This window comes from Puma concolor, chromosome C1, assembly GCF_028749965.1.
Source record: "Puma concolor isolate L17-30 chromosome C1, mPumCon1.1.hap2, whole genome shotgun sequence".
Lineage (NCBI taxonomy): Eukaryota > Metazoa > Chordata > Mammalia > Carnivora > Felidae > Puma > Puma concolor.
The window spans coordinates 171,984,738-172,011,619 of NC_141674.1; the positions used below are offsets into that span (position 1 = coordinate 171,984,738).

The window sequence follows — 26,882 nt, forward strand, 5'->3', positions numbered from 1 at the left end:
TTCATCTCCACATCACCCCTTTCTTGGTAAATGGAAAATCGCCTCTTTAGTTGCTCAGGCCAAAAATCCTTATAATTATCCTAGTCTCTTCCACATTAATCTGGTCATAAATTCTCTTGGCTTGATTCTCATATATATCTAGAACCTGACTGTTCCCTCTCCCTCCGCTGTTATTCTAGCCCAAACAGCCATCTTCTCTCATGTGGATGTTTGCAGTAGTCTCCTAACACATCTCCTTGCTGCCATTTTACCCCCTCTCCTCAAAGAAGCTAGAAAGATCCTTCTGCAGCATAAGCATAGTATCATGTTACTTGCCTGGAAGCAGACTGGGGTGGAGTTCCAGCATGCAAGACTTTTTTAAGGATTGCCCTTGGTATCAACATTTGTGGAAGGGAAGGGAAGGATCAGGACTGGACAGAGAAGTACAAAGGTTATGCGTGCCCACTGACAGTCTTGGCCAAATACATGTTGGCCTGTAGAGCTACAGTGCCCTTCAGAGTTGTTTCAAATTGGGCTAAGATGCCAGACCTTTATGCTCCCTCATCATGGACAGGGATGTGGCCTGTTCTGTGAAAGGCACAACCGAAGGCAAGGAGGTCTCTGAAGCTGAGGCAGTCCCAAAGGCATTCTTGACTTTCAGCCAAAAGCACACCCAGACAACAGGCATTCACGGAAGGGGGATCCAGGTAGCACAGCACAGGATCTACCACTCCTCTACCCATTTCCCTCCAGTGGCTTCCCATCTCACTCAGAATAAAACCCAAAGTCTTTATCATTTTTCCCTTGAACTCATCTCTTACCGCTCTTCCCTTCACTCACCCCCCCAAGCCACGTTAGCCACCTGTAAGTTTCTTGAACGTCTCCATCTCCTTCCTCCCACCACTACACTTCTGTCTCAGCACTTGCTGTTTCTTCCATTCGCAAAGTTCATCTCCCAGATGGCTGGAGGGGCTGGCTCTTGAACTTTATTCAAGTCTCTGCTCAAATTTCACTTTATCAGAGAGGCCTTCTCTTACCAACTCATAGCACGTAGCACATTGCCCTTTTCCTGTGTTCCCTTATTTTACTCAATTTTTCTTTTTAGCACTTAAATCATGACCTAACATGGTTATATATTTATATATTGCCTGTCCATCTGCTCTCTCCACCTGGATATAAGTTCCAAGAAAGAGGGGACTTTGTTTTTATTCATTGCTATATCCCCAGTGACTGTGACAGTGCCTGGCACATAGCAGATACTCAATAAATATTTGTTAACTATAATTTTGGGGGAGCAGGGCACTGTTCCAAAGAAAATAAGAGCTAACACATTGGACTAAAACAAACGTAGGTTTTATTTGTAATTATAAACTTAGGAGCTGTGAAGTGTAGGATATGTTATTTGCTCTCTCTGCACCTGAGTTTGCTTAGTTGTAAAATGTAGATGATTTTAATACCCATAATAGGCTTGTGGTGAGATCAAAGGGATAATGTGTGTAAAGCATCATTAAGCACCGATAGATAACAGTGAGAATCTGAAAACTGCTTGCAAGCACAGTTCCTAACAAGTAGGAAGTGCTCAAGCGTTGATAGTTCTTTTATCATTGTATAATAAACATACAGAATAATGTGTGGTTAGAGTTGATTTTAATGAACCTGTGATTGTTTAAATGGTGCAAATCATTGCTTTCAGTTCTTCATTTTAGGGTGTCTTGTAGATAGCCTGGGCTTATAGCTCACTCTTCAACAGGGAGATTTGGTTTATTTTAATTCTACATCAGAAAAATTCAAAACAACAGAAAGTTTGATATGCAGTGTTAGAGAAGTTTTCATTAAGTGCAACTTCTTTACACATGTGTAAATACATTGTGTGTAAGCCCACTTAAAATTGGATTTTAAGTGGGATAATGCATTTTAAGTGGGATAAGGAAAATTCCTATTTAAAGTATTCTTGGGATTTCTTTTGCAAAACAAACCATCCTTTTGAAAGCAGAATCACCATTTCATAATTGATCTGTTTTGTAAATTTATGTTTGCATGCCCAGTTTTTTTTTGGAAACTATGAATGGAAGACTTGAGGAAATGCTTTATTTACAAAGAATGCATATCCACTGCATAAAGGTTCTACTGATGGTGAAAACGGGAAAAATTGGAAAACATATCTTAAGCTCCTCTCAATACAACAGTTCTTATGCAGCAAACGTTTTTCTTAGCAGTGATAGCATAAAATGTACAAGACATAAGTGAAAAGTTACTTCTGACAGATTTCCAGGCAGACAAGAGAAGCTATGCGAAGTAGAACTGTTTGCACTATGATTTCGCCCCTTCGCTAAAGCAGGAGCAATACCTACATCAGCCCTTTTTGTTCACGGTCACTATCACAAGTGACACCAACCAAACACAGCAGGAAAATCCCTGCTTTCAAATAGTGAGGAAATATCAGACGTCTCTCCAACTAAGACTTCTATTTTACCATTTTACGTGAAAAATAAAGCTAGATTTAAAAAGCAACAGTAAGAAATCTCTTAGCGAATTCCTTGAGACGGTAGAAGTAATGCTAATTTTCGGCTGACCGGAAGAAGAAACAGCATCCAATCGGGGCCCGTTTCTCAAAGGCCAATCAAACTTCACCTTACTTGCTGGTGCTGGGGAAAACGGACCTGGAGGTCTTTGTCTGCAGTGTGTGGCTGCAGTTACCTGGACAGGGTTGCACACCTGCGGCTCTATTTTTTCTCTGAGCGCTAAGGGACGAGCAGTTTGGCCTTTTCCACCGTTGGCTAGATTTGCTTGTATTGTTTCTAGCCACTGCTCATGTAATGCACTCCCTTAACCAGGAAATTAAAGCGTTCTCCCGGAATAATCTCAGGAAGCAATGTACCAGGGTGACAACGCTAACTGGAAGGAAAATTATAGAAACATGGAAAGATGCCAGAATTCATGTTGTGGAAGAAGTAGAGCCGAGCAGTGGGGGTAGTTGTGGTTATGTGCAGGACCTTAGCTTGGACCTGCATGTTGGTGTTATTAAGCCTTGGTTGCTCCTTGGTGAGTATATCGATTTGCCACTATCTCGTTGATTCTTTTTAGCCGTATTACTTTCTCATTCCCCCCACCCCGCCATGTGTAATATTCTGTTCTATCCGCTATCCTGCTGAAAAGTTGAAATGTTTCCTTTTTTAGATCTGGAACATCCATTAGCTGGCCAGTGATGTTTCTGCACCACAATCCATCCACAAGAAGCATAGATTCTGGTAGCACATGGCACCTGGTATCTGGATTTTAGAAAAGCTTTCATCCTGTTTTTTTACTTCTCTGGAGGGCAGCATGTTAATGTTGTATTTTCTTGGATTGTAAATGAACATAGCCTTAAAAATCATCAAATTAAACAGAATGTTTTAATTAGGTAAAACTACAAGTGGCAAGGTTGTTAAGGTTATAGACAAGTTAATACCTGAAATAGCCAAGTGATTGTCATATGGAGTGCATGGCTCCTGTAGCCATATTAATCTATGTGCCTGTTTTTGGGGTGTTATGGGGAAATTGTGTTTTTATTTATAGCTATGAGCCTGATAGTTTTATGCTTTCCTGTATGATGGAGAATATTGTTTCCCTATACAAAGCATGGTCCACAAATAGCAAATGAAGCACAGTTATGAAAACACAAATTTGCTAGCTTGGAAGGATATGTTACGGTATTCTTTAAAAAAAAAATCAGCAGTGTGTTCAAGTAGGTGTTCATTTAGGAATGCAGAAATTAAGACTTGAAAAGATTAACCATTTCCCAGCATTGATGCAGCCAAGCCATTCTTGAGTAGAAGGAGCACTGTACTGGGAGTCAGAAATAGCTAGGTACTACTGTGAAGTGCACACGGCATCTCCTTTTAAAAACTCTCTGAATTAGGGATTATCAGCTCCATTTTACAGGTGGGAACTGGATTTAACAATGGTTAAGTAACTTCCACAAGGTGACATACCTAGTAAATAACAGAGCTGGGCATCAGGCTCAAGTCTGATCCACTCCTGCTCTACATCATCGTATAGATTGCCCCGGAGAGTCCAGGTTTTCAGTCCTGCTCTACCTCTTAATAGATGAACTAGCCCAAGTCATTTATTCTCTCTGGTCTTCCAAGAAACCATCTGTAAAACTGAAGTAAAGGTATCTGTTTCTCTCATAGGGCTGTCCTGAGGTTGTGAAGTTTTTGAAACAAACTAATGGCAGTATACATAGGATTTGTTATTGTGTTATGATTACATGAATTGCTGCATGAGCTATCTTTAACTTCAAATAAGTATCTCCAACTAGTTTCTGAAGCCCAGTGAAAAATTAAGGGATCATTTAGCAAGTCTGAAAGGTTCACTCAGGACTTACACACCATGTCTAGGAAAGAAAATATGCTCAGGTACATTTTTCAGTTATTTGCCTTCCATCGTAGTACCAATGGTTTAAAATACCTATGGTAGAATTTTAAAATATTTCACTTTCACAAACTTGGTGATTTTTTTATCTAGACTTATCCAGAGTGAGTTGATCAAGGTAGTGTTCTCAGATTGGCGTTGGAACCCTTCCCACAATCCTGGGAGAGTTCTGGGAGAGACTTCTGAAACTAGTCCTTAATATGGTCTCCTCTTTGGGCCAGGAAATGGGATATTTTTGTCAGGTACAACCACCTTTCCTGTGAGAGGTAGATGGACCTTTTTCGGCCTAGTAACAAGTGCCTTATTCCTGAGGGACCCATGGATGATTACATCTTAAGTTCTTCCACATGAATGATGCAGTGGTTGTGTCTGACCAGACTAGGTTTCTCTCTGGACATGGGGTTTGGTTCTATGTTGCTTCAAAGAGCTTTCTTTATCTCTTCAAGCATCACAACTCCCACACAGCACTATATGAAATTAACTTTTTTTGTTGTTGGGGAACTATAATCTTTTTCAGTTAGCTCATAAATTCAAACCAGCTTCCGCATTCCAAAAATCTTATATAGGCCCTTGATCTAACAGTTTGACAAAAAAGATCTTATTGAGCATTTATGTCCTAGGATTTGCAAATTATATTTTTACAACAAAATCACTAGGACTTTTCTTAAAACCAACTTAATTTTTAAAAGTAGAAAATTCCATTTCCCTTGGGTAGTTAAAAGGTACACATATTATTTGTTGTATACATTCTGTTAAGAAGTCCCTACCCTTCTCTTTAATTCTAGGTGAAAATCTTAGGGTCCTTTATAAGGTTATGGAAATTTCTGATATTTAGGAAGCCCAATATTCTTCGGAGGTGGATAATACATTAAACTTGCATAGCTCTTTATTTTGTACAGTTCTTCCATAAATATTGTTATCTCATCCGCATAGTAATTTATGCTCTTGTTTCTATTCATTTATGAATGTTCACTCCTACAAATTTTCTCAAATAAAACATTTCTCTTTTGAATATCATTTATTTCCTTTTTCAATAATAATGCTTTTTCTTTTGGTTGGTTTTTGTGATGATGAAAATAGTGATTTATAAATTAAGACATACTACATCAGAATTTATACAATATTTAGTATTTTCACTAAAAGAATCTTTTAAACAGAAACAGGATTTTGGAGATCTTAAGTAGCTATTTTTTATGATACATATGTTATGATTGCAAAACACTGAACTTGTTAGAAGTCCCAACTCCAATAGCATGTAATATATATCCTTTCTAAATTAGTTACCTCATCTTTATATTCCCATAATAATCCTTGGCCAAATAATGAATATTAGTGGCTTGTAAATATCAAGGTAAAATAACTGTAAATTGTTGTTATTGGCTCTCTTTGTTGTTTCTTATTCAACTTTTTAATTATTTTCAAAACTATCCTATAGTAAAGTTGACTTGGTATTCAGTGCTGTGAGGTTTTTTGGTTTTTTTTTTTTTTTTTTTACTTCTGTGAGTTTTAACATAATTATGATTCATGTAGCCACTTTTATAATAATAAAATTCTTAAAATTTGTATTTGTTTTTAAAAATTAAGATATGCATAAAAGGATAACATTCTACTTTTTTAAAACAAAGGTTTAAGTAACACATTATCATAATATATGATTTACAGTGTTTATTTCTTTTAACCATGTGTTTTTCCAATAAGAGTTTACTACAGGACTGTCACACAAATCAACAACTTTAAATTGGAGGAAAGCTGATGTTTATATCTAGAATTTAGAATTGAACTGTAATACTAAGTATTAGATGAAACACACAAGCTAATTACCTGAAATCCATTTATGCTAACTAAAATTGTTTCCCCACACTATTAACACTAATATAATTTTATTATTTGAAAAGGCAGAGCACAGAAGTTGTATTTTTTTTTTTTTTTTTTTGGCTTCAAGAATACTAAATTTGTTTCAATATGGTTCATGTTCTGGAAGGGACTTTCAAAATGGGGTAGCTAATTCTGAAATATATAATCAACCTGTTCTGTTTGGTGTATGTTGTTCAATGGAAATGATCTAAGTATCCAGCTTTGATAAGTGTAATAATGATGGTTTAGGGTTCGAAGAAAGAATTTCATTTATTCATGTTTTTTTTTTTTGCTATTGTAAGAAATAGGCAGAGTGGAATTATTATTTAAAAGATGATATGTATTTAATTTATTTGAAGCCATTTTTCCCCTGGAGGTGGTTAGGACTTCCTGCAGAAAATTGAGAAATTATTTTTTTAATTTAAGTATTTCAAATGTGTAGAAAATTACAGACAATAATATAACAGCTGCATATCCACCATCCAGCTTTAACAGATATTAATATTTTCATAGGCTAACTTTTAAGTATAAAGTTAAATGTAGGCTCAGTAAGGAGCCCGCGAGTTTCCGATTACCAATTACCAGGGGAATATTGGCCAACCAGTGGATTTGCTGGCTTTTCAGCTACCTAAAATCAATTAACAGAAGCTGGCAGATTCCCCAGATAGGTAAGGTAAGAAAAACATTGTTTATGGAAATGGATCCTAATCTAGAGAAGTAAAATACTTGAAATCTTTAAAAAAGAAATGCCCTATATTTTTCAATTGTGTAACTCACTTTAACTAATAATCTCATGTTTAAACTTGGTTATTAGCTAGAGTCATTTTCCAAGTTTGGTAGATATGGGGAGCCAACTTTAACAGGAAGAAGCTGTAAAAGGGGATAGCCCTATTGGTGCAGGGAATGTGGGTGGAATCTATAAACCCAGCAGTGTTTGCTCTAAGCTATTAGATATTCCTAAACCAGAGTCATTTTGTGGGTGGTTTTTTAACATCTTTTTTTAAGTTACAAAAGTAGTAGATAATTGGGGTGCCTCAGTGGCTTAGTTGGTTAAGCATCTGACTCTTGATTTTGGCTCAGGTCATGATCTCACGGTTCTTGGGTTTGAGCCCCATGTTGGGCTCTGCTCTGACATCACAGATCTCTCTGCCCCTCCCCTGCTCTCTCTCTGACTCTCAAAGTAAATAAATATTAAAAAATCTTTTTTAAAGAAAGAGATATGTAGTGTAAAAATACAAATGAGTGTAAAGAAGAAAATCACCTGTAATCCCACTATCAACATTTTGTTCTATATCCTTCCTGTTCATTTTTAGGCATATACGTATTTTTTGTTTTCACAGAAATGGATGATGGTGTTTTGTAATACAATAGTATTATCACCTAATATGTTGAGAATATATTTCCATGCCATAAATATTCTTCTACATTCTTGTTTGTTTGTTTGTTTTAAGTAAACTCTGCTCTCAGCGTGGGGCTCAAACTCATGACTACAAGAGTCACATGCTTTACCAATGAGCCAGCCAGGTGCCTGAGCATTTTCATTTTAATGGGTGTATGTATTTAACTACATAATAGTATCATATTTTATTTAACCCAACCCCTATTATTAGGCTTTTTGTTGTTTTTTACTCGTTTTGAGGGTTTGGAGTTTTTTTTTTTGTATTATAAACAATACTACAATGAACATCCTGATGGCTAACCTTTGCAACATCCAGGGCTTGCAAGAAATTGTTCGAAGTGAGATTTCAGAATATGAGATATATACAAGATGAATATTTTTTAATGAGTAGTTCCAAATTGTCTTTTAGAAAGTTGGAATTAGGTCCTCCCAAGTTGCATTTTTTATTTTTTATTTTATTTATATATTTTTTATCTTAGAAAGAATGCATGAGCATGAGCCGAGGAGAGAGACAGAGGAAGAGAAAGAATCTTTTTTTTTAAATAATGTTTGTTTATTTTTGAGAGAGAGAGAGCACGCAAGTGGGGAAGGGGCAGAGAGAGGGAGACAGAGGATCCAAAGCAGGCTCTGTGCTGACAGCAGCAAGGCTGATATGGTACTTGAACTAAAAAACCGCGGCACCATGACCTGAGCTGAAGTCGGGCTCAACCGACTGAGCCACCCCGGTGCCCCATTTTTATTTTTATTTTTAAAAATTATTTATTTGCTTATTTATTGAGAGATAGAATGAGAATCTTAAGCAGGCTCCACGCTGAGCACGGAACCTGACACAGGGCTCAATCCCATGACCCTGGGATCATGATCTGAGCCAAAATCAAGAGTCAGACATTCAACTGACTGAGCCATCCAGGTACTCTCCGAGTTGTATTTTTTAAAATAAATGAATAACTAATAGAATTCCTGCAAAAATTATATTAAAAGTCCGGATGATTATTTTCATGTTGAAGGTGATATGATTTATTTCTTATAGGGTCACAAGATGCTGCTCACGATCTGGATACTCTGAAAAAGCACAAGGTAAAAATGCTTCAGGTCTGCAGCCATGTATAGAAAATATTTTAATTGTTACATTTTTTTAAATTTGAATTTTAATTTTTTTGAATATATTAAATTTTTAAAAAATAATTATTATTATTTTCTAAATTTACATCCCAAGTTAGCATATAGTGCAACAATGATTTCAGGAGTAGATGCCTTAGTGCCTTTACCCATTTAGCCCATGCCCCTCCCACTACTCCTCCAGTAACCCTCTGTTGTTCTCCATATTTATGAGTCTCTTCTGTTTTGTCCCCTCCCTGTTTTTGTATTATTTTTGCTTCCCTTCCCTTATGTTCATCTGTTTTGTATCTTAAATTTCTCACATGAATGAAATCATATGATATTTATCTTTCTCTGACTAATTTAGCTTAGCATAATACCCTGCAGTTCCATCCACATAGTTGCAAATGGCAAGATTTCATTCTTTTTGATAGCTGAGTAATACTCCATTATATATATATATATATACCACATCTTCTTTATCCTTTCATCCGTAGCTGGACATTTGGGCTCCTTCCATACTTTGGTTGTGGTCAATAGTGCTGCTGTAAACGTTGGAGTTCATGTGCCTCTTTGAAACAGCATACGTGTATCCCTTGGATACACACCTACTAGTGCAATTGCTGGGTCGTAGGGTTGTTCTATTTTTAATTTTTCGAGGAACCTCCATACTGTTTTCCAGAGTGGCTGCACCAGTTTGCATTCCCACCAGCAGTGCAAAGGAGATCCTCTTTCTCCACATCCTCGCCAACATCTGTTGTTGCCTGAGTTGTTACGGTTAGCCGTTCTGACAGGTGTGAGGTGGTAGCTCATGGTGATTTTGATGTGCATTTCCCTGATGATGAGTGATGTTGAGCATTTTTTCATGTGTCAGTTGGCCATCTGGATGTCTTCTTTGGAGAAGTGTCTATTCATGTCTTTTTCCAATTTCTTCAATGGATTATTTGTTTTCTGGGTGTTGAGTTGGATAAGTTTTTTTATAGATTTTGGATACTAACCCTTTATCTGATAATGTCATTTGCAAATATCTTCTCGCATTTCATCGGTTGCCTTTTATTTTTGCTGATTGTTTCTTTCACTGTGCAGAAGCTTTTTATTTTGATGAGGTCCCAGTATAGTTCATTTTTGCTTTTGTTTCCCTTGCCTCCAGAGATGTGTTGAGTAAGAAGTTGCTGCAGCTGAGGTCAAAGAGGTTTTTGCCTGCTTTCTCCTCTAGGATTTTTAAAAATTTTTATTAAAATTAATATTTTTTATTTACTTTTGAGAGAGAGAGACAGAGACAGTGCAAGCAGGGGAGGGGCAGAGAGAGAGGGAGACACAGGATCTGAAGCAGGCTTTAGGCTTGGAACTGTCAGCACAGAGCCCAACAACGGGGCTCGAAGTCAAGCCCACATGATCTCATGTGAGATCACAACCTGAGCCGAAGTCAGACACTTAACTGGCTGAGCCACCCAGGCACACCTCTTCTCTAGGATTTTGATGGCTTCTTGTCTTATGTTTAGGTCTTTCATCCATTTTGAGTTTATTTTTGTGTATGGTGTAAGAAAGTGGTCCAGGTTCGTTCTTCTGCATGTTACTGTCCAGGTTTCCCAGCACCACTTGCTGAAAAGACTATCTTTATTCCATTGGATATTCTTTCCTGCTTTGTCAAAGATAAGTTGACCATACGTTTGTGGATCCATTTCTTGGTTCTCTCTTCTGTTCCATTGACCTGAGTGCCTGTTTTCGTGCCAGTACCATACTGTCTTGATTACAGCTTTGTAATACAGCTTGAAGTCCAGGATTGTGATGCCTCCTGCTGTGGTTTTATTTTTCAAGATTACTTTGGCTATTCGGGGTCTTTTCTGGTTCCATACAAATTTTAGGATTGTTTGTTCTAGCTCTGTGAAGAATGCTGGTGTTATTTTGATAGGGATTGCATAATTGTTACATTTATTTAGGAAACTATTAGTCCATTTCAGAATTTAATTGGTAACATTCTGGCTGTCATTTTAATAAAGTTGCAAAAATTATTATACCTAATTAAATATATGGATTTATAATTCATCTTTCCAATTTTATATTCTCTCAGTCTCCCTTCATGGACCCTCATGAACCTGACTTTGAGGCATGTTTTCTTGCCTCTGCTTATGTACTTCCTTTGTGTGGGATGGACTTTCCTCTCTTCTCTTCTCATCCAAGACATATCCATGCCTGAGTCCCAACTCAAATACCACTTCTTCCCCAATGCCATCTTCCCCCACACTTCCCACACAACTGATGTGATTTATTACTTATTTTAGCCCTCTATTTTGTCCAGCAGTGTTTTGGCATCATGGAATTGCTGTGGTTTATTAACATGAAGCTTCTGGAGCAGAGGGTAGAGGAGAGAACAACAAATAAGCACCTTCAGTCCAGGGTATAATGTTCTTTGATGGGGAAATGCAGGTGCTACTGGAGAGCATGTGAGATGATGCCCTCCATGTTTGGATTGAGTTGGGTTGGGTAGGGGATTGTAAGGTCAGGGAAGTGATGAAGGAAGTGCTATTGAAGTTTGCTCTGAATGGGGTGGGGAGGGAGCAGACAGAAAAGTGTTCAGATAAGAGAAGTGGTTTGTGTGCAGCCCCAGAAGAGAAAGGCTGATGTTTTCAGAGACGGAAAAAAAGTTCAGTAACCCTGGAATAGAGAGTGACAAAGAAGGATACCCAGAAACAAGGCCAGGGATGTAAGCATGAATCAGATCACAAAAATCCATGTAAGCCTGGGTAAACTGTTGGACTTTATCCAAAAGTATGTGAAAGTCTTTACCCAGGGAAGTAACAGGATCAAATTTGCAGTTTGGTAAGGTTGCTTGGTAGAGGCCATGTGGAAAATAGATCGGAGTGTTGCATAAACTAAAGATGGGGAGAGTAGTTACAAGGCAGTTGCAGTAACAGTTATAATAATAACTGGCTGACAAGAAGAGATAATAGCCTGGAATTGCATAAGGATATGAGAAGTACTGTGTTTCCTAATAGCATCCATCTTAGATCAATATTTTAACATAAGTAGGACAAGTTTCAGAGTCTTGTTTACACTAGCAAATTAATACTTCTCAGAGAAAAAATGGAAACTAGAAAAAATGATAAAATTTATTCATTGGCAAATGTTTCATTATCTATCCCCTTTTATGATACATTAGTTCAAATTCACTTTCATCTGGCGATGTGAAGCAAGCAGGTGTTTAAAAGATCCTTTTAAGGTAAACTGACCAGCTGAATAGAGGGTTTATTGAAAAATTTAGTGACTCTACAAAACATGATTATTGATTTAAATGCGTGGCACATTTCAAAGGCATATTATTCTAAGACTTAAGTGCTATAATTAATAGAAATTCTTTTGAGGATCATTTCAGAAATTTCATTAGGAATTTCATTTTACTGTTTAGATATAGTAATAATAGTTGCTTTGTTAATAAGGTACCCAAGTGCTTGGTGTGTGTCCAACAAAGTACTATGGAAGATAGAAAACTGAAACATAAAATGTCCCAAGTTACTTATTGTTGCATTGTTTATTAACAGCAAATCATTGACAAAAACTCACATGTTCATAGATAGGGAATTGGTTAAATAATAGTACACTCACACTACAGAACTATATAGCTATAAAAAAGAACACCAAAAAAAAAAGAGTCTGTAAATACTAATCTAAAAAAATTTCCAGGACATTTATTTTTTATTTTATTTATTTTTAATTTTTCTTATTCTTTATTTTTGAGAGACAGTGAGACTGAGTGTGAGTGGGGGAGGAACAGAGAGAGAGGGAGACACAGAATCCAAAGCAGGCTCCATGTTCTGAGCTGTCAGCACAGAGCCTGACACAGAGCTTGAACCCACTAACCGTGAGATCATGACCTGAGCTGAAGTCGGATGCTTAACCGACTGAGCCACCCAGGCAACCCTTACTTACATATCAATATCTATATCTATCTATCTATCTATCTATCTATCTATATCTATCTATCTATCTATCTATATCTATAGATAGCGTAGATAGCATATAGTGCAATAATGATTGCAGGAGTGGATTCCAGTGATTCATTCCCTATGTATAACACCCAGTGCTCATCCCAACAAGTGTCTTCCTTAATGCCCCTTACCCATTAAGCCCATTTCCTCACCTACAACCCCTCCAACAACCCCCAGTTTATTCTCTATATTTAAGAGTTTATGTTTTGCCCCCCTTTCTGTTTTCATATTATTTTTGCTTCCCTTCCCTTATGTTCATCTGTTTTGTATCTTAAATTCCACATATGAGTGAAGTCATGATATTTTTCTTTCTCTGACTAATTTTGCTTAGCATAATCCCCTTTAGTTCGATCCATGTAGTTGCAAATGGCAAGATTTCATTCTTTTTGATTGCTGAGTAATACTCCATTGTGTGTGTGTGTACATACACATACCACATCTTCTTTATCCATTCATCAGTAGATGGACATTTGACCTCTTTCCATACTTTGGCTATTGTAGGTAGCGCTGCTATAAACATTGGGGTGCGTGTACCCCTTCAAAATAGCACACCTGTATCCCTTGGGTAAATAACTAGTAGTGCAATTCCTGGGTCGTAGGATAGTTATATATTTAATTTTTTGAGGGACCTCCATACTGTTTTCCAGAGTGGCTGCACCAGTTTGCATTCCCACCAGGAGTTGAGCACATATTTAAATGAGAGGAGAACCCAGGGTGTTGTCTTTGTGTAGGAAAGGGAATAAACAAATTTGCCTGAAGATGCTCTAAAAGAATACACAAGACGCCAACAAAGGTGGTTACCATTAAGGTAGGAGAAAACGGAGTAGATAGGGACAGGGTGAGAGCAAAACTTCGTTTCTTTTTTATAATGTTCTGATTTTTGAACCAGTTCACAATATGTAAGTTTACTAAAATTAGAAATAATAATGCCTATATGTGAGGATTAGGTGAGATAACTTATAGGCCTAGCATACATTAGGTTTGCAATAAAGTGGTTTTTCTTATTATCCCTATTACAAAGGGCATCCCAAGGGCAACCATTGTTAGGACCTCCATACCTACATTTTGGAAGTATGCTTAATTACTAGAAAGGGTTTTAGGCTGGGTCCCCATCACCACCACCACCTGTGATTCAGTACAATTCTTTTCTATCAGGCCCAGTCAATACACATATAAATTGCACTTCCCAACAGCTAAACTACCCAGGCATTGGTAATCCATAATATTTGTAAAGCACTTTTACCTTTCAAGAGGTTTTCCTAAGATTCTCATTTGGTTTTCTCCATAATCCTGTGAAGATACATAGGTAATAGGTAATAAGTTATATATATCTTATATTGTGTGTGTGTGTGTGTGTGTATATATATATATACAATTTATATATATAAATTTATATATAAAATTTATAAACAATGTGCATATATATATATATAATTTATATATATAAATTTATATATAAAATTTATATATATGAATTGTATATATATATACATATGCACATTGTATATATAGGTACAATATATATATTGTATTTATATATATTGTATATATTATCCAGGGCAGAATCATATAATCCTGGTCAGAAGTACACTGGCAATGAGTGAGTTGACATAGACAAGACTTCACTGGGGAAAGCAGAAGGACATTTCAGACTTTATCTTCTAAAAATGTTCTTACCTTTCTAGTTTCTCCCATCTCATCTCTATATAAGAATGTCTCTTGAGTAGACATTTGAGGTTTTTTCTGTTGTCTGTCTTCTACAAGGCAGTTAGGTCAGTAAATGAATGGCCTGTGGCTCTGTCTTCATGGGGCCTAGCTCCCGGAATGTTTTAATCAATGCTCTTTGGGTTGGGAGGCACAGAAACCCTAGCAAGAAAAGAGAATGTGTGTATAGCAATTTAGGGGGAATCTCTGGAATCTGAGGGCAGAGACTGGCTGTGCTAGAGAATAGAAGGCTCTCCAAGATGGTCCCTCTCTGCTGCTGGCATCATGGCCCCTTTCTGCACAGGTATCTACTCTGTTCTTATTTAGGAGCAGAAAGTCTTCAGCTTCTTTGGGCACATAATAGAAAGCAGCTATCTTAGACCTCTCAAGTTTGCGGACCATTCAGCTGTCTTGTGTACCTATTTTAAATTTCTGAAAATAATTTGATCAGTGTTGTTTAAGTCTGGTGTCTGCCTCAATCTAGTTAGCTGTACTAGGTGGAGAAGTGGGGCGCTGCCACAGCCATGTCTATGAGGGTAGTGGAGGCAAGAGAGGCAGAGCTGGAAGATACTCTAAAGTGTGTAAGGGGCACCTGGCTGGCTCAGTTGGTGGAATGTGCGGCTCTTGATCTCAGTATTGTGAGTTTGAGCCCCACTTTGGGTGTAGAGCTTATTTAAATAAATAAACTTAAAATTTTTTTTTTTTAACGTTTTATTTATTTTTGAGACAGGGAGAGACAGAGCATGAACAGGGGAGGGTCAGAGAGAGGGAGACACAGAATCCGAAACAGGCTCCAGGCTGCGAGCTGTCAGCACAGAGCCCGACGTGGGGCTCGAACTCACGGACCGCAAGATCATGACCTGAGCCGAAGTTGGCTGCCCAACCGACTGAGCCACCTAGGCACCCCTAAATAAATAAACCTTTAAAAAGTTTAAAAATTAAAAATAAAATACGTGTGAAATACACGAAAATATCGAGATAGGTAAAACCGAACACCCATGCTAAGAAAGAGAATATGGTGAGGCATGTCATGACAAGAAACAGTGCCCTATTTTCTTTATCCATTTAACTTTTGGATTCTTTTAATTAACCTTCCACATGGCCCCTTCCATATGCTTGGTAGACTGTAGGAAAGAAGCTCAAATGCATAGATGGGTAGAAGGTTGCTTTTGTGGACCATTTGAAATAAATGACCATCCTTTCAACCAGACTAATTCATTGGAGTCTCTAGGTTTGAGGCCCTGTGGCACTGACATTTTAAAAGTTAACTGGGTGATTCTAATGTGCAGCCACACTTGAGAACCGTCATACTACTAAAGAATATGAAGGAAAATCGGAAAATAATTATTGAAAAAGAAGTCTGTGTTATTGATGTACTTCCCTTACTCAAGTTTTTTATATGCATATTCATTGATTTACCCAACAAATATTTTAAGTACTTTTTGTGCTAAGGTCATTGCTCACACACAGTGCTTACTCATAATACTGAAGAAGCCAAACATGGTTCCTCCCCTCATGGAGTTTCTAGTACCATGAGGGAGACAAATAATGTCAAAGTGGTAAGAGCTATAATTAGGGCAAGTAGAGGGTGCTGTGAGAGTGTACAGAATTAGCACTTCTGGTGAGGGATGAGGCAGTCAGAGGAAGCTTCCTGTAGGAAGTATTATTCAAGTGAGTCATGCTTGAATTGTTTGTTTATTCTTATTACAAATCTCAACATCTCATTCTCTTTTTAATTAACCTAATTTTAATTCATTAGAGAATTTTTAAAAATCATCTTTCTTTTTCCCCTTTAAGGTGACACATATTCTCAATGTTGCATATGGAGTTGAAAATACTTTCCTCAGTGACTTTATATATAAGAGTATTTCTATATTGGATCTGCCTGAAACCAATATCCTGTCTTATTTTCCAGAATGTTTTGAATTTATTGAACAAGCAAAAATGAAGGTAAGTTTTATTTTGATCCACAGTTCTTCAAAGACAGCAATTTTAAAATACAGGTCCGTTATCTAAGCTTTATTCTTTTTCTGATTAATACATAGAGACCCATTATGAAATTTCCCCTTCAACAATCTTTTAATTCTTACAGCTCTTTAGTTCTCTGATATTTTTTTCTCAATGAGATAACTTATTTTTTATTTTTTAAGTAATCTCAATGCCCAACATGGGGCTTGAACTCATGATCCTGAGATCAAAAGTCACATGCTCTACTGACTGAGCCAGCCAGGAGTCACTCAATGAGTTACTCACTTTTAACCTTAATATATTATCTTCCTAGGGCTTCCTGAGAAATGTTAGGAGATAAAATTCTCCATTTACTGAATTTTCCTGTGTTTATGTTTACTTAGATTTCCTTTGATGGTTTATAACCACCTGCCGTATGTGATAGATACTAGTATTGTCCTTTTAGTGTATTTATGAAGATTAATATGCATTCATTTTTATGGCTGTGATAGGGACAGTGAATCTATGCATTTTTAACAATAGAAAATTATAGGGTACTCCAGGACTAAATGTATTGCTTTACTGAGATTGTGTGAAAATGCTGCTCAGAAGCTGTCCGTTGGTTCTTGACTTTAAAAGACCAACAGATAATATAATACTTCAACATTGGTAATAGGTCCAGGTCAAACTGGGCTTCTAAGTTAGCTATTACCAGTAATTATACCTTGAAATGACACCATTTTTAAAAAAAAATTTTTTTTTTTTAACGTTTATTTATTTTTGAGACAGAGACAGAGCATGAACGGGGGAGGGTCAGAGAGAGAGGGAGACACAGAATCTAAAACAGGCTCCAGGCTCTGAGCAGTCAGCACAGAGCCTGACATGGGGCTCGAACCCACAAGCTGTGAGATCATGACCTGAGCCGAAGTCGGATGCTTAACCGACTGAGCCACCCAGGCGCCCCTATTTTTTTTTTTTTTTTTTAACGTTTATTTATTTTTGAGACAGAGACAGAGCATGAACAGGGAGGGTCAGAGAGAGAGGGAGACACAGAATCTGAAACAGGCTCCAGGCTCTGAGCAGTCAGCACAGAGCCCGAGGCGGGGCTCGAACCCACAAGCTGTGAGATCATGACCTGAGCCGAAGTCGGATGCTTAACCGACTGAGAAATGACACCATTTTTAGTTAGTATACAATTCTTACAAAATTTATGTGAGGTAAATAGATGGGAATGTAGAAGCACTTAGAAAAGTTTATTCTCCTAGAAGACCTAATAATTACTGACATGAACATTAGAATCCAGCTTAATTGAATTCTGGCTAATGATTTCCCTTCTACCTTTCTCCTCTCATTTCTCCGTCTCTCTCCCTTCCTTTTATTTAGTAATATTTAATGAATGCCTTACGTGCCCAGTACTATTCTAGGTACTTTCCTTTAGATTGTCTGAAAAATGTAGAACTATTCACCTCTACCTTTCAGCTTTGTTTAATAGCGGATATTTAGACTAAAGAAAACAAAGAGGTTTTCTAATTCAAGCCCTAATATTGGCCAGTGTTTTCTCTTATGAAAGATTTTATAGGGTCTAGATGATAACATTCCAGTGTGTCAGTTGATAGTGTCAGAAATAAAAATGATAATGTTTCTGTATTAGCTGCTTCCCTAAGGCGATGTGAGATAGGCCTTAAATGGTAAAAGAAAAATTTAGGCATAATCCATATTGATATTCATCATTAAAAGATACATACATGTTGCAAGTAAAATGTGAAAAGGGTAATAGTTAATTAAAAGGGTCCTTTGCTTGGGTTTCCTAAAAAAACAGAACCTGAGACAAAGATTAGTAGCTGATGCTTCATTTGAGAGAATCCATGGGTGGTGAAAGCGGGAAGAACGGGAATCGATTCAGGGACTGATGAGAAGCAGCACGAGATGGTGTGTTCACCCTACTGAGCACAGCCGCACAGTTGAGCTGACGGTGAAATAGCTGTGTGCTCAGCATGTATACCTGCTTTACCACTTAAGGCATCTCCAGGCAGGGAGCACAAAGGAACTGTACCTCAGTATAGACTTTGGGAGGGAAAGAAGAGAGAATTTATCTGCCTGGCTCTCTGTCAGCTCCTGTTTTCCCCTGGGGAAAAGTTTACCCATGGGATGGTAACTAATCCCACAGTTCCAGGTTACAGCACTCCTCCAGCAGCTGCCTTGAAGCCAGATTCAGTGGCCTGTGGTGTAACTTTTCATCCAAGTTCAGAAGCAGCAAGAGAATCCAGAACTTGGGGTGTACTTGTCTATGCAGAGACCATAATAGGGAAGAGCCAGGCCTTCTTAGGCAAGCAAAACTCATTAGGCCTAAGGGGTGGTTCCACAGAAGTGGAGGCTGAGATGGAGCAAGCTTGGGGCCCATGAGATAATAACACTAAGAGAATCTGAGGAGGTACCTAAAATGTTTCTGCTACAAGACGTATTAGAATTCCACAATTTGTTCCAATCTCTCAAGCGTTATATCTTACACCGCAGTTGTAACCTCAGCCAATATTTCCTTACCCTGAAAATTCTTTACTGTTTAGATTAATACTTTTTAGTTTCAGCATTAGCATTCTTGAATTTTCTTCATTTTTTTTTTTCTGGAAGAGATCTTTTCATAACCTTGTCTGTTGTATATGCAGGTTTTATTAAATGTGATTACTCAATGAATTGCATATTTCAAAACTACTTTTCTAGGCCATAGTTTCTTGTTTTATCTTTTTATACACAGCTGCCAAATGGAATCTCTTCTATTTCCCCATGTCCTTCCTCATTCTGTAGTTGTAAAACCCTGTTGTTTGGTTTCTCTGTCTTCCTCTACCTCTGACCCCAACATCAGTTGTTAGGTATATGCCTTAAGTAACAGAAATACACATGAGAGGAAAGTAGCAGTGTAACTTCTATAGCCTCAGGAGTTCTTTTATGAAAATTTACTTGTCTTCCCCCCTTTTTTTAAGTTGTAAAAGGTTTTGTTTGTTAATATGAAAATGTGTTATTTGATATTCCATGTTTACTTTATTACTCATTTTATAAGATGGGATTTCAAAGACATGATGTAAATAAGGTATGTCACTGTAGAAAAATTGGAAAATACAGATAAGTAGAAATTCGCCCTACTTAAATCATTTAGACATAACTACTGTTAGCAGTTTGAGAAATTTTTTTGTATATCAGAAGACTCACTTAAAAAAGACCTACACTTGGCTCAGTTAATCTGCCAACAAATATTAATTACTTATTCTGAGAAGATATGAAGGATACATAGTGCTTCCCTCAAGGAGCTTGCAATCTAGTTGAAAAGCTACTCCTAACAGCACGAGAACACAGAACACTTGATAAAACAGGTACACTGTCACACAATTCCTGTCTGCCCGTGGCAAAATGGTGATTCAAATTTTTAAGAGAACACTTCCTTCTTAGCAGAACAAAATTTATTTTCTTAGCAAACATTTATGGAATATCCACTATGTGCCTAAAATTGATTAATTGATTATTCCATTCATTGCTCACAATGAATTGTATTTTGGTAATTGAATATGTTGAATCAAACAAATTGATAAAATGAATATTTTTATTTTATAATTTCAAGTAGTATAAGAATGTGCAACTGATTTAACAACTTTCTAGGTGAATAATGAAGATTTTTGATTGATTTTTATTGCAGGATGGCGTGGTTCTTGTTCATTGTAATGCAGGAGTTTCCAGGGCTGCTGCAATTGTAATAGGTTTCCTGATGAATTCTGAAGAAATCTCGTTCATCAGTGCTTTTTCTTTGGTGAAAAATGCAAGGCCTTCCATATGTCCAAATGCGGGCTTCATGGAGCAGCTTCGTACATACCAAGAGGGCAAGGAAAGCAATGAGTGTGACAACATACAGGAATTAGAAAAGGGTGACAGTTCATGAGTTACATTCCAGCAGATAATGGACAACTGTAATTTCTGAACTGGCCCCCACAGCCACCTGTCCGCAGTTTTGAAGAGTAGACTAGTAAAAACTTCCTTTTGTCTTGCGTTTTTCAAGTGGAAGTGGAGGTTAATTGATTGTCTTGAGCTAGTGTACAAATATGTTTTTAAATCATGTCATGTTTTCCTTGGTATTATAATGTGGGATTGGATGCTTCTTTGATTTGCTAAGAGGAAATAATGTATTACCAATAATTGGTTTCTGTAGAAGAAAAAGGTTTACATTTGAAATCTTTATTAGAGCATGAAAAGATTAAATCAGTTGATGAAGACTTTTAGTATTTTTCTATGCCAGCAACCACTTCCATGAAGGGAAAAACCACTTCCAAGTGCTACTTGACTTACTATTTCAGAGGGAGGTAAATTTCTATGTAAAAAATTTGGGATTAAAAACTAATATCTTAAACCTCCCAAAAGAGATAACCAAAATCTGAAGGTTGACACAATATAGGCATACTTCGTTTTATTGCGCTTCACTTTATTGTGCTTCGCAGACGATTTGTATTTTAGAAATCGAGAGTGGTAACCCTGCATCAAAGAAGTCTTTGGGCACCATTTTCCCAGCAGCATTTTCTCACTTTGTATCTCTGTATTGCATTTTGGTAAATCTCACAATGTTTCAAATTTGTTCATTATAATTCTATTTGTTATGGTGATCTGTGATCAGTGATCTTTGATGTTACTGTTGTAATTGTTTGGGGGGTGCCATGAACCATGCCTCTGTAATATGGTGAACTTAATTGATAAATACTGCATGTGACGTAACTGTTCTACCAGTTGGCCCTTCCCCCATCTCTCCTTCTTGGGCCTCCCTATTTCCTGAGACACAACAATATTGAAATTAGGCCAATTAATAACCCTACAATGGCCTCTAAGTGCTCAAGTGAAAGGAAGAGTCGTATGTCTCTCACTTTAAATCAAAAGCTAGAAATGATTAAGCTTAGTGAGGAAGGCATGTCAAAAGCGGAGATAGGTCGGAAATTAGGCCTCTTGCGCCAAACTGTTAGCCAGGTTGTAAATGCAAAGGATAAGTTCTTGAAAGAAATTAAAAGTGGTACTCCAGTGAACACGCGAATGATAAGAAAGCGAAACAGCCTTATTGCGGATATGGAGAAAGTTTTAGTGGTCTGGATAGAAGATCAAACCACTCACAACATTCCCTTGAGCCAGAGCCTAATCCAGAGCAAGGCCTTAACTCTCTTCAATTCTATGAAGGCTGAGAGAGGTGAGGAAGCTGCAGAAGAAAAGTTTGAAGCTAGCAGAGGTTGGTTCATGAGGTTTAAGGAAAGAAGCCGTCTCTGTAACATAAAAGTACAAGGTGAAGTAGCAAATACTGATGTAGAAACTGCAGCAAGTTATCCAGAAGATCTGTCTAAGATCATTAACGAAGGTGGCTACACTAAACAACAGATTTTCAATGTAGATGAAACAGCCTTATATTGGAAGAAGATGCCATCTAGGACTTTCATAGCTAGAGAAGAGAAGTCAATGCCTGGCTTCAAAGCTTCAAAGGACAGGCTGACTCTCCTGTTAGGGGCTAATGCAGCTGGTGACTTTAAGTTGAAGCCAATGCTCATTTATCATTCTGAAAATCCTAGGGCCCTTAAGAATTATGCTAAATCTACCCTGCCTGTCCTCTATAAATGGAACAACAGAGCCTGCATGACAGCACATCTGTTTACAACATGGTTTACTGAATATTTTAAGCCCACAGTTGAGAACTACTGTTCAGAAAAAAAGATTCCTTTCAAAATATTATTGCTCATTGACAATGCACCTGGTCACCCAAGAGCTCTGATGGAGATGTACAACGAGATTAATGTTGTTTTCCTGCCTGCTAACTCAACATCTATTCTCCAACCCATGGATCAAGGAGTCATTTCAACTTTCAAGTCTTATTATTTAAGAAATACATTTCGTAAGGCTATAGCTGCCATAGATAGTGATTCCTCTGATGGATCTGGGCAAAGTAAATTGAAAACCTTCTGGAAAGGATTCACCATTCTAGATGCCATTAAGAACATTCGTGATTCATGGGAAGAGGTCAAAATATCAACACTAACAGGAGTTTGGAAGAAGTTGATTCCATCCCTCATGGATGACTTTGAAGGGTTTAAGACTTCAGTGGATGAAGTAACTGCAGATGTGGTAAAAATAGCCAGAGAATTAGAATTAGAAGTGGAGCCTGAAGATGTGACTGAATTGTTGCAATCTCATGATAAAACTGTAATGGATGAGGAATTACTTCCTATGGATGAGCAAAGAAAGTGGTTTCTTGAGATGGAATCTACTCCTGGTGAAGATGATGTAAAGATTGTTGAAATGACAACGAAGGATTTAGAATATTACATAAACTTAGTTGATAAAGCAGCAGCAGGGTTTGAGAGAATTGACTCTAATTTTGAAAGAAGTTCTACTGTGGGTAAAATGCTATCAAACAGTATCGCATGCTACAGAGAAATTGTTCGTGAAAGGAAGAGTCCATCAATGCGGCAAATTTCATTATTGTCTTACTTTAAGAAATTGCCACAGCCATCCCAGCCTTCAGCAACCACCACCCTGATCAGTCAGCAACCATCAACATCAAGGCAAGACCCTCCACCAGCAAAAAAATTACGGTTTGCTAAAAGCTCAGATGATGGTTAGCATTTTTTAGCAATAAATACTGTATTTTTAAATTAAGGTATGTACATTGTTTTTTTAGACAATGCTATTGCACACTTTAAATAGACTGCTGTATGGTGTAAACATAATCTTTATATGCACTGGCAAACCACAAAATTCATTTGACTCACTATTGCAACATTTGCTTTATTATAGTGGTCTGGAACTGAACCCACAATATCTCTGGGGTATGCCTGTATTTCTATAGAGGTTACAGTGTTCACAAAGTTTTTATGTCCTTTTATGAAAATGTACCTACTTTTCATTTTTATTTTTAACTTAATTCTATTGCCTGTATTTATTTTTTTTCTTTTTAAAACTTTTGTATAGATGTTCTCTCTTACATGATTGTGACCTAATGGTTCTTCAGGTGATCTAGTCTTTTACAGTATGTTTTTTATATCCTAGCCTTCTGTTTTGGGTTACATGTCATAATTTTTGGTATCCTTGGGTCTGTGAGAAAATGTTTTACACTGAAAGATCATTTTTTAGGTGTAATTGTTCAAATTTGTTTTCCAGTTTTGTATTCTAGAGAACGTATTTTTAAGGAAAGAAGAGTTATGGTTTTGTAAGAAATTTTAAGTATTTTGTTAGAAAGCCTAAAATCATGTACATTTTATCTCTGGTCAGAGGTGTAATAGTTTTCTTTTTATTTTTTTTTAATTAAGTCTCCATATTGGCAAGGCTGAACTCTGTACATTATAAATTTGCTTAAAGATATTCTTTGAATTATTCAGCATAAAGTGTACTTAAAATTAATTATAATAAGTAAGATAGAATTTATCTAATAGCTTTCAAATAGCCTTTCATGACTTAGAAACTTTCATTGACATCTAGATTTTATTAAGAAAGTCTTGAGCTCTTCTTCAGTAACACATTACAGAGAGCAAGGACATTCCTAGGTGTAAGTTGGAAAGTGCACTTTGAGTACATTTGTGCATTTGAGAAGGCAGTCTTTCTTATGCTGTCATGATCAAAGAGTAGAAATGATAAATACAAATTATGTTTTGAGATGGCTTGTAGCCTGGCAAGATGCCATTACATGCAAAGCTATGAACTTTGCTTCTGTTGAGAAGCAGCATAAATGTAATCAATTTACAGTGAGCTCTTTGAGGCAGGCCAAGGAGACAGAATCCTCCTGAAGTATGAGACTGATCTGTAATGTTGTCTTTATGGTCAGTATTGCTGAGGGTTTGCTAAGTGAACCTTTTCTTTTCACATGAAAGCATTTATTTAAATACATTTTCTTTTGCTAGGTGTTCCTTAGTTTTCAGCCATTAAATGTTGTGAAGCCTTGACTAGAACTTGTTCATAATGGATAGTATATTATTTATGCTTAGTTGTTGCCTATAGTTATCTGGTTATGGTGCAAATGCATATTTTCTGTATCATTTACAGAAATGCTTTGAACATAAATACTTTTTTAAATGTTTATTTTGAGAGAGAGAGAGAGTACACACATGTCCGTGAGAGCTGGGGAGGGAGAGAATGGGAGAGAGAAAACCCCAAGCAGACTCCACACTGACAGCACAGAGCCTGACACTGGTCTTGATCCCACGAAGTGCAAGATTATGACTTGAGCCAAAATCAAGAGCTGGAGGCTTCACTGATTGAGCCACCCAGGTGCTCCTCAGTATTGTCTTGTTTTAAATGATAGAAGTTTGTTGTATTTAGAATAGGTCAGTGAATGTAATTCAGTCTTTTAAATTAGGAGTACTGTATAAGGCAATTGTGTGTCATCTGTATGTCATACACACAAATGTATTTCTTATGCTTCCCATGGATATAAGTCTCCGTGAGACCTGTTTATAAAAAGGAAATTGTTTCATTATGATCCTCTATCTCACATATCATAAATAAAATGTATACCAAATATAGGTCTGTTTTGAGAGGAAAAATGTTTCAAGCAGTTTTTGCTTCTATTTTAAAATAGACTTTTCTACCACTTTTAAAGAGGAAATATCATCTGCTTTTAAATATTGAAAAGAAATCTAGAGCCTTCCTAGCAAGCTGAAAAAGATGAGTAAAACAAAGATACTAGAACATATGATAAAACTATTTGAGTTTAATATTTTTTAAATGTTTTGGTAACTTTGTGCTTTATCTTGTTTTAATGTTCATTTATTTTGAGAGAGAGAGAGAGTGTGCGCGAGTACACACACATACACGTGGGCTGGGGGTTGGGGAAGTGCAGAAAGAGAGGGAGAGATTGAATCCCAAGCAGGCTCCTTGCAGTCAGCGCAGAGCTCGACATGGGGCTCCATCTCACAAATCGTGAGATCACGACCTGAGCGGAAATCAAGAGCCATTTAACTGAGCCACCTAGGTGCCCCTAACTTTGTGCTTTTTTTTTTTTTTTTTTTTTTTAAACTTTGTGCTTTAATATAGGTGTATGAGGGGCACCTGGGTGGCTCAGTCGGTCAAGCATCTGACTCTTGGTTTTAGTTCTGGTCATGATCTCCCAATTCAGGAGACTGAACCCTGCATGGAACCTGCTTGGGATTCTGTCTCTCCCTCTCTCTTTGCTTCTCTTTTTCTCTCTCTCTCTAAATAAATAAACTTGAAAAAATAATAAGTTTGTGATTACATATAATTTGAATTGAAAACCCAATAAGTATTTAGATTTTTGGAAAATTGAAGAAATATTTTTCTTAGTTTCTTTTGGGCAAAATGTAGACCATTATACTAACTCAAAGATTTCAGGGAAAATGTATTTAAAATTCTTATTGCAGGGTATCTGGGTGGCTCACTTGGTTGAGCTTCCGACTTTGGCTCAGGTCAGGTCATGATCTCACTGTTGGTGGGTTTGAGCTCCACATTGAACTTGCTGTTGTCAATGCAGAGCCTGCTTCAGATGCTCTGTCTCCCTCTCTTTCTGCCCCTCCCCTGCTCATGCTCCTTCTCTCAAAAATAAACATTAAAAAAAATAAAAATAAAATTGTTATTGCAGTTTTACTTTTACATCCCTTCTTCCCTTTTGAACCTGATTGAAATGTATGGGTATAGAACTTGGAAATTTCTTTGCCTGTGACATAGGGAACCTACTTTAATTCTAACGAATAATTTTAGTGATGGTGGGGAAAATTTCTGAATTTGTCAATGTGATTATCAGTAACTCAAATGGTTCAAATGTATAAAGTTCCCTCAAAAGTAATTTCTCCAAATATTCCAAATGTAGCAAGTTTAAGAATCCCGTCTTAAATATTAACACCTTTATAAGCAAAACCACAATACATTTAAAAATAATAGAAATATAGCACAATGGATCGATCCTCCTTGAACACCACAAGGATTAAGGGCTTTGACTCCCGCCCCCTGCCCCAAATTTAACTACTAATAGCCTACTGTGGACTGGAAGCCTACTGATAACAAACAGGCAATTAACACATTCTGTATGCTATATGAATTATATACTGTATTCTAACAATGGAGAAAAGAATGTTATTAAAATCATAAAGACAAAATACATTTATAGTATTGTACTGCCAAAAGAATCTGCATGTAAGAGGGCCCATGTGGTTTAAATCCATGTTCAAAAGTCAACTGTATTTGGTTTGCTAGGTGACTCTAAGTAATTAATTTTTGTACCCAAAGGATCCTGAACATCTTTAGTCACTCTGTAGTTACAAATTTAAAGAACATTTTAAAGTTTTATGTTCTTAAAATCCATATACTGACATTTCAAGGTAACAAACTTATGGTTTGTTTCCATTGACACACTTTTAAAAATAACTTCTAGCTAAACTTTTCCATTTCAAGTGATGCTTTGACCTACTTATTTTGTATCCATGTTTATAATGTAGCCTTTATTATTTCTAGGTATTGATAGAATTTAATAAAAATAATACATTTAC

At 36.9% G+C, this 26,882-nt stretch overlaps 1 protein-coding gene and 1 long non-coding RNA gene across 3 annotated transcripts in view; one reads left to right on the forward strand and one right to left on the reverse strand.

The window, feature by feature from the left end:
- The first annotated feature begins 2,600 nt into the window (after positions 1–2,600).
- Positions 2,601–21,129, forward strand: DUSP19 (dual specificity phosphatase 19). Its single transcript, XM_025933507.2, is given in 5 exon segments — positions 2,601–3,021; positions 8,676–8,722; positions 16,231–16,383; positions 20,066–20,290; positions 20,292–21,129. Coding segments are annotated over 5 exon segments (684 nt in total). The 5' UTR covers positions 2,601–2,795; the 3' UTR covers positions 20,325–21,129.
- The window catches only part of LOC147578579 (uncharacterized), a 29,155-nt gene continuing 22,227 nt past the window's right edge, over positions 19,955–26,882 (reverse strand). For both annotated transcript variants that reach the window (XR_015255381.1, XR_015255383.1), the window contains exon 4: positions 19,955–20,227. This is a non-coding gene — a long non-coding RNA (uncharacterized LOC147578579). The remainder of the gene's footprint in view (positions 20,228–26,882) is intronic.